The 7,714-nt window shown below is 38.9% G+C and overlaps 1 protein-coding gene across 1 annotated transcript; it reads right to left on the bottom strand.

Annotated features, from left to right (window-relative positions):
- Positions 1 to 6,569: 6,569 nt before the first annotated feature.
- Positions 6,570 to 7,269, bottom strand: LOC121018342 (ubiquitin-conjugating enzyme E2 variant 1-like). Its single transcript, XM_040457089.1, has one exon. The coding sequence runs from the start codon at positions 7,110 to 7,112 to the stop codon at positions 6,795 to 6,797; it is 318 nt and encodes a 105-aa protein (XP_040313023.1). The 5' UTR covers positions 7,113 to 7,269; the 3' UTR covers positions 6,570 to 6,794.
- Positions 7,270 to 7,714: the final 445 nt, after the last annotated feature.

Raw genomic sequence — 7,714 nt, forward strand, 5'->3', positions numbered from 1 at the left:
TGAGAGAGAGAGTGAGCAGGGGAAGGGCAGAGATAGAGGGAGAGGAACAGAATCCCAAGCAGGCTCCGCACTGTCAGCATGGAGCTCGATGTGGAACTCTGACTTATAAACTGTGAGATCATTACCTGAGCCTAAGTCAAGAGTAGGACGCTTAACCCCTAAACTGACTGAGCCATCCAGGCGTCCCGTATCTACTCTATTGTCTTAACGTCTCTTGTTATTCTGATTACCACTGGGTAGTTCCTACACTGCTAAATCACTTTTTGCCTGGAAAACTGCGAGCCATCATCATTTCTCACCTAGATTGTCACAATAGCATCCTAACCAGTCTTCCTGCTTTAGACCTTGCTCTACTCCAATCCATTTAAAATGTAAGGTGACCAGGGGCACCTGGGTGGCTCAGTCGGTTGAGCATCCGACTTCGGCTTGGGTCATGATCTTAAACTCTGTAAGTTCGAGCCCTGCATTGGGCTCTGTGCTGACAGCTCAGAGCCTGGAGCCTGCTTCAAATTCTGTGTCTCCCTCTCTCTCTGCCCCTCCCCCACTCATGCTCTCTCTCTCTCTCTCTCTCTCTGTCAAAAATAAATAAACATAAAAAAAATTATTATAAAATGTAAGGTGACCTTTCATGATAAAAACACAGAACAAACTGGGAATAGAAGGGAGCCCCACCTATCTTATAAAGGGCATCTACAAATACCCCACAACTAACACCACACTTGATAGTGAAAGACTGAATAATTTTCCCCTAAGATCAGGAACAAGATGAGGTACATGCTCTCACCACTTTTATTCAATATTGTATTTGATGTTTAGCCAGGGCAATTAAAAAAAAATAAATTAAAAAAGCATTCAGATTAGATGAAAAATTTAATTTTTTAAAAAAGTTTGTTTATTTTTGAAAGAGAGAGAGAGAGCACACAATATCGAGCAGGGGAAGGGCAGAGAGAGAGGGAGAGAGAATCCCAAGCAGGCTCTGAGCTGTCAGCACAGAGCCTGATGTGGGGCTCGAACTCACGAACCATGAGACATGATCTGAGCTGAAACCAAGAGTTGGACGCTTAACTGACTAAGCCACCCAGGTGCCCCAAGAAATAAAAGTTTTAATATGCAGTGATTTGATCTTGTGTAGAAAATCCTACAGGATACATACACACACAGAATTAATCATTGAATTTAGCAAGGTTACAGATATATCAATATACAAAAATCAATTATATTTCCATACACTGTAAATGGGCAATCTTAAAATAAAACTAAGAAGACAATTCCAGGGGTGCCTGGGTGGCTCAGTCGGTTGAGTGTCCAACTCTTGACTTTGGCTCAGGTCATGATCTCTCAGTTCATGGGTTTGGGTCCTGCATCAGGCTCTGCGCTGATAGTGCAGAGCCTGCTTGGGTTCTGTCTCCCTCTCTCTCTGCTCCTCTCCCACTTGTTCTCTATCTCTCTCTCAAAAAATAAATAAAAATACAAAAAATAAAAATAAAAAAAGGAGACAATTCCATTTACAATAGCATCAAAAATAATAAAATACTTAGGAATAAGTTTAACAAAAGAAGTATAAGAATTGTAACTAAAAAACTATAAAACATGGTTGAAGGAAATTAAGAGAACTAAATAAATGAAAAGACATCCTGTGTTCGTGTATCAAAAACTTAATATTGTTAAGATGACAACACTTCCTAAACTTAGATTCAGTGCAACTCCTATCAAAAAATCAGCTGGTTTTGGGGCGACTGGGTGGCGCAGTCGGTTAAGCGTCCAACTTCAGCCAGGTCACGATCTCCCGGTCCGGGAGTTCGAGCCCCGCGTCAGGCTCTGGGCTGATGGCTCAGAGCCTGGAGCCTGTTTCCGATTCTGTGTCTCCCTCTCTCTCTGCCCCTCCCCCGTTCATGCTCTGTCTCTCTCTGTCCCAAAAATAAATAAACGTTGAAAAAAAAAATTAAAAAAAAAATCAGCTGGTTTCTTTGCAGAAATTGAGAAGCTGAGCCTAAATTCAATTGGAATTCAAGGGGCCCAGAATAGCCAAAACATTTTTTAAAAAGAAGTACAAAGTTGGAAGACTCTCACTTTCCAATTTTCAGAACTTAATACAAAGCTACTATAGTCAAGACAGCATGATTCTAGCATAAGTTTAGACATATAGATAAGTGAATAGAATTGAGAATCCAAAAATAAACCTTCATATCTATTGTCAATCGATTTTCAACAGAGATGCTAAGATGATTCAAAGGGGAAAGAAGAGTCTTTTCAACAACTGGTGCTGGAGCAACTGAATATCTACATGCAAAAGAATGGTGGACCTCTCCCTCATATCATATGTAAAAATTATCTCAAAATAGATCAAAGATGTAAATATAAGTGCCAAACCATGACATCATAGAAGAAAATGTAGGCATAAAGTTTTGTGACTTCGGGTTAGGTAAAGACTTCTTAGATACATACCAAAGCACAAGTGATAAAAAGAAAAAAATATATAAAGTGGACTTCATCAAAAATAAAAACTTTAGGGGCGCCTGGGTGGCGCAGTCGGTTAAGCGTCCGACTTCAGCCAGGTCACGATCTTGCGGTCCGTGAGTTCGAGCCCCGCGTCGGGCTCTGGGCTGATGGCTCAGAGCCTGGAGCCTGTTTCCGATTCTGTGTCTCCCTCTCTCTCTGCCCCTCCCCCATTCATGCTCTGTCTCTCTCTGTCCCAGAAATAAATAAACGTTGAAAAAAAATTTAAAAAATAAAAAAATAAAAAAAATAAAAACTTTAAAAAAAAGAGAGGTTAGAGTGGGAGAGAGCCAAAGCATAAGAGACTCTTAAAAACTGAGAACAAACTGAGGGCTGATGGGGGGTGGGAGGGAGGGGAAGGTAGGTGATGGGTATTGAAGAGGGCATCTTTTGGGATGAGCACTGGGTGTTGTATGGAAACCAATTTGACCATAAATTTCATATATTAAAAAAATAAAAATAAAATAAAATAAATAAAAACTTTTGTGCTTCAAAGGACACCATTAAGAAAGTAAAAAGACCGGGCGCAGTCGGTTAAGCGTCTGATTTTGGCTCAGGTCATGATCTCACAGCTCATGAGTTTGAGCCCCGCGTCAGGCTCTGTGCTGACAGCTCAGAGCCTGGAGCCTGCTTAGGATTCTGTGTCTCCCTCTCTCTCTGCCCCTACCCCGTTTGCACTCTGTCTCTCATAAATAAACATTTAAAAAATCTAAAAAGAAAAAAAAGAAAGGAAAAGACAACCAAAGAATGCAAGAAAATTTGTGCAAATCATACATCTGATATGAGACTCACATCCAGGATACATAAAGAACTCTTACAACTCAAAAATAAAAAGACAACCCAATTCAAAAATAGGCAACAGTCCAGTCATAAATCATGTCAATGATATCTGTTTTTAATATAGGTGACAAAAATGACATTTTACATCTGTGATATTCCTTCTCAAAACCTACAACCCCTGTCTAATAATGAAAAACACATCAGAGAAATTCCAGTGAGGAAGATCCTACAAAAACCTGACCAGTACTACTCAAAACTGTTAAGGTCATCAAACACATGAAAGTCTGAGCAGCTGTCACAGCCTAAGAACACATGACAACAAAATGTAATATGGTATTCTGGGTGATACCCTAGAACAGAAAGGTAAAAACTTAGGTAAAAACCAAGAAAATCTGAAAAAACTATGGAATAAATATATAATAGTAATATATCAATATTGAATCATTATATACACATATATCATACTAATGTAAGATGTTAATAATAGGGGAAATTAAGTGCTGGGTAGATGGAAACTCTGTGCTCTCTTCTCAATTTTTGTATAGCTCTAAATCAGTTCTAAAACTCTAAAAAATAAAATCTATTTTCTTTAATGAGCAAAGGATTTGATTTTACATTCCCCAAAGACTATATAGAAATGGTCAATAAGCATGTGAAAAGATGCTCAACATCATTAGTCATTAGGGAAATGCATATCAAAACTACAATAAAATTGGGTGCCTGGGTGGCTCAGTCGGTTAAGCGTCCGACTTCGGCTCAGGTCATGATTTCGCGGTCTGTGAGTTCGAGCCCCGCGTCGGGCTCTGTGCTGACAGCTCAGAGCCTGGAGCCTGTTTCAGATTCTGTGTCTCCTTCTCTCTGCCCCTCCCCCATTCATGCTCTGTCTCTCTCTGTCTCAAAAATAAATAAACGTTAAAAAAAATTAAAAAAAAAACTACAATAAAATCAATACACCCACTACGACGGCTAAAATAAAAGACAGACAATAGCAACTGTTGATAAGTTTAAGAAATTGAAACCCTCAATTATTGCCAGTGGGATTGTAAAATAGTGCAACTACTGTGGGAAATGGTTTTGCCATTCCTCTAAAGGTTAAACACAGAGTTACCATGTGACCTTACAATTTCTCTCCTAAGTATATACCCAAGAGAAATGAAAACATATATCCGTACAAAAACTTGTACAAGAATGGTCACAGCAGTATTATTCAAGTAGCCACCAAGTGGAAACAACCCAAATGGCCATCAACTGATGAATGCATAAACAAAACATAGTGTATCTATACAATGGAATATGACTTGGCAATAAAAGAGAATGAAGTACTGAGATATGCTACAACAGAGATGAACCTTGAAAACACTATGTTAAGTGACAGAAGCCAGTCACAAAAGACCACATATTCTCTCATCCCATGTATATGAAATGTTTAGTATAGGTATATCCATGAAGATAAAAATTAGATTTGTGATTACCAGGAGCTGAGGTGAGGGCATAAGAAAGGGATGATTGATCATTTCAGGATACATTTCAGGATAATGAAAATGTTTTAAAATTAAGTAATGGTGATTGTTGTACAACTGTGTAAATATGCTAAAAACCACTGAGTTGTATACTATCCAAGGACAAATTTTGTGACATGTAAATTATATCTTCATAAAGCTCTTTTAAAAAGATTATATCATTCCTGTGCTCGGAACTCCTCAGTGGCTTTTCATATTAGTTAGAGCAAAAGTCAAAGTCTTTAATTGGCCAAAAGATCCTGTAAGATCTGCCTCTCCATTTGACCTCATTTATAGTTCTCCCCTGCATTTACTGTTTTAGCTTCTCTGGCTTCCTTACTGTTCTTCCACACTGTAGGCACAGTCCTGTTTGGGGGGTTGTATTTGGCTGGATCATTCTTCCCCAGTATATCCTCATGGCTTATCCCTTCAGGTCTTTTTCAGATTCACATTCTCAGTGAAGCCATCCTGATTTCCCTATTTAAAATTACAGTATAACACATCTCCCAGAACTCTCTTTCCCAGTCTTCACCTATATTTTTCTCCATAGCATTTATTTCCATTTGACATACTACAAATATTATGTATTTATGTGTCTATTGACTGTCTTTCCTCATCCAAGCATAAACTCTATGAAAGCAGGTATTTTGTCATTCCTATATTTTCAGTACATAGAACAGTGGTTGGTACATGGGAGATGTTCAATGTTTATTGAATGAATGAGTGAATGAATGAATAACATTTTACTCTTTCTGTCTCAAGTTTATCCCTGCTGCAATTCATCTCCACCTGCAAATCAGAGTGATCTTCCTACACGTGGGAATATCACCCTTTCTCAAATTCCTTCATTGGTTTCCTATTATGTTCAAGAAGAAGTATAATGAAATATTGAAGAATACAAGCCAGAGTCAGAGTGCCTTGGTTCAAAGCAATTTGCCTTTGGGCAAGGTTATTTAACCTTGTTGGTAAAATAGGAATAATTAGAGTGCCTTTCTTTTAGAGTTGTGGTAGTGATTAGATAATCTTATACATGCAAGTTTGCCTACATAGTTGCCAAACCCATTGTTTCATTAGAGGTTGCAAAATGTTGACTTTTAAAATTCTGTCACTTCTTTATCATTCATTAGCAATGATTCTTCTAAAATTTTTTAATGTTTATTTATTTTTGAGAGAAAGAGACAGACAGACAGAGCTCAAATAGGGGAGGAGCAGAGAGAGGAGACCCAGAATCCGAAGCAGGCTCCAGGCTCTGAGCTGTCAGCACAGAGCCCAACACAGGGCTTGAACTCATGAATGAAATTGTGACCTGAGCTGAAGTTGGCCATGTAACTGACTGAGCCACCCAGGTGCCCCTGGTAATGATTCTTCTGTAAGTAAATTCCCCACAATATCTTTAAGTATAGTCTATACAGTAAAGACAGGACAGGAGTTTTGTTTTGTTTTAAAATTTTTACTTATTTATTTTGAGAAAGAGAGAAAGCGTGGGCCAGGGAGGGGCAGAGAGAGAAGCCAGAGCAAGAATCCCAAATAGGATCCACACTGTCAGCTGAGAGCTGGATGTGGGGCTTGAACTCATGAACTATGAGATCATGACCTGAGCCAAAGTCACACTTAACCTACTGAGTGCCCCAAGACAGGATAGAAGTGTGATGCTTACTGTTATTTATCAATTTTCAGAGTAATGATTCAGTGCCCTAGCAACTTCCAAAGGTAACTAAAGAATACATTTTAGTATTCAAATCATTGCAGTCAGTATTCTTATTGATATTCAAATTATTCCATCTTTGGTAAGTAGGGATCCCTTTCTAGTTGGCTCCTGTATGATTTATATATTTTAAATGGACAAAAAATTAGTATCGTTCACAGTATCTTAAGATAAATTGCCTTTAAATGGGAGCTTCATTTCCAGTACTTTGAGGTCTACAAGACGTATCTGGAAAATTTACTACTGTGAAAAATGAAGACTGCTTAAATCAAATGGGAGGGGGTAGGGGGAGGACCTGTGGTTTTTCTTTTTGATTAATTGTTGTAACACTGTCCTTCGGGCGGCTGAGGGAGTTTCATGTTTTCTTTAGACATCATTAGGCTCCTGAGCTCTTGCAGGACAACTTTGATGCTGTATGAATTCTGCCATTTTGCTAGCACTGATATGGCTCTTAGGTCCACCACTCCATTAGAACTATTAACTTCATTCATACTAATTTTTGTTACAAATCTTACAAAGTGGGGTGCTTCTGGGTATTTAGGTCCACATTCTATTTTAAGGCTGTATATTCGGTTTTTGTAAATTGTTCTTGGAAGCCCAATTATCATTCCTGTCCATCTTGTAAGTATCATGTCTTCGTCACCTCCTAGACCCCAGCTAACTGTGCCATCTCCTACTCCTTTCTGGCCTTCTTCCAGTTCTTCCAACAGTCAAAAATTGCAAGGGACTTTTACTCCCGAGCCCGTGGTGGCTGCCATCTTGCGATGCTGTCGCTCCTGTATGATTTTAACACACCACCAGTAGTCTTTGATACCTTCCTTGCTTTCAGGCACAAGATACTTCAGACTCATCTTAACATTTATTTCTTTTTTTAATGTTTATTTTTAAGAAAGAGAGCGTGAACATGGGCAGGGTGGGGAGAGAGGGAGACACAGAATCTGAAGCAGGCTCCAGGCTCTGAGCTGTCAGCACAGAGCACGATGTAGGGCTTTAATTCATGAACCACGAGATCATGACCTGAGCTGAAGTCAGACGCTTAATCAACTGAGCTACCAGGCACCCCTCACCTTAACATTTGTTGTCCCAGGTCTGGAATCACCTATTCCTCCAAGGAGTTTTAGATCCTTTTTAATAGGAAATGGTATTTAGAGACTATAATTTGGACACTAGAGGGAGCTAATTGTTACTGGGTTGGAGCATACATCATTTTAAAAAAGATTCTTAATTGTTAATA

Source organism: Herpailurus yagouaroundi, unplaced genomic scaffold (assembly GCF_014898765.1).
Source record: "Herpailurus yagouaroundi ecotype Mexico unplaced genomic scaffold, PumYag 77, whole genome shotgun sequence".
Lineage (NCBI taxonomy): Eukaryota > Metazoa > Chordata > Mammalia > Carnivora > Felidae > Herpailurus > Herpailurus yagouaroundi.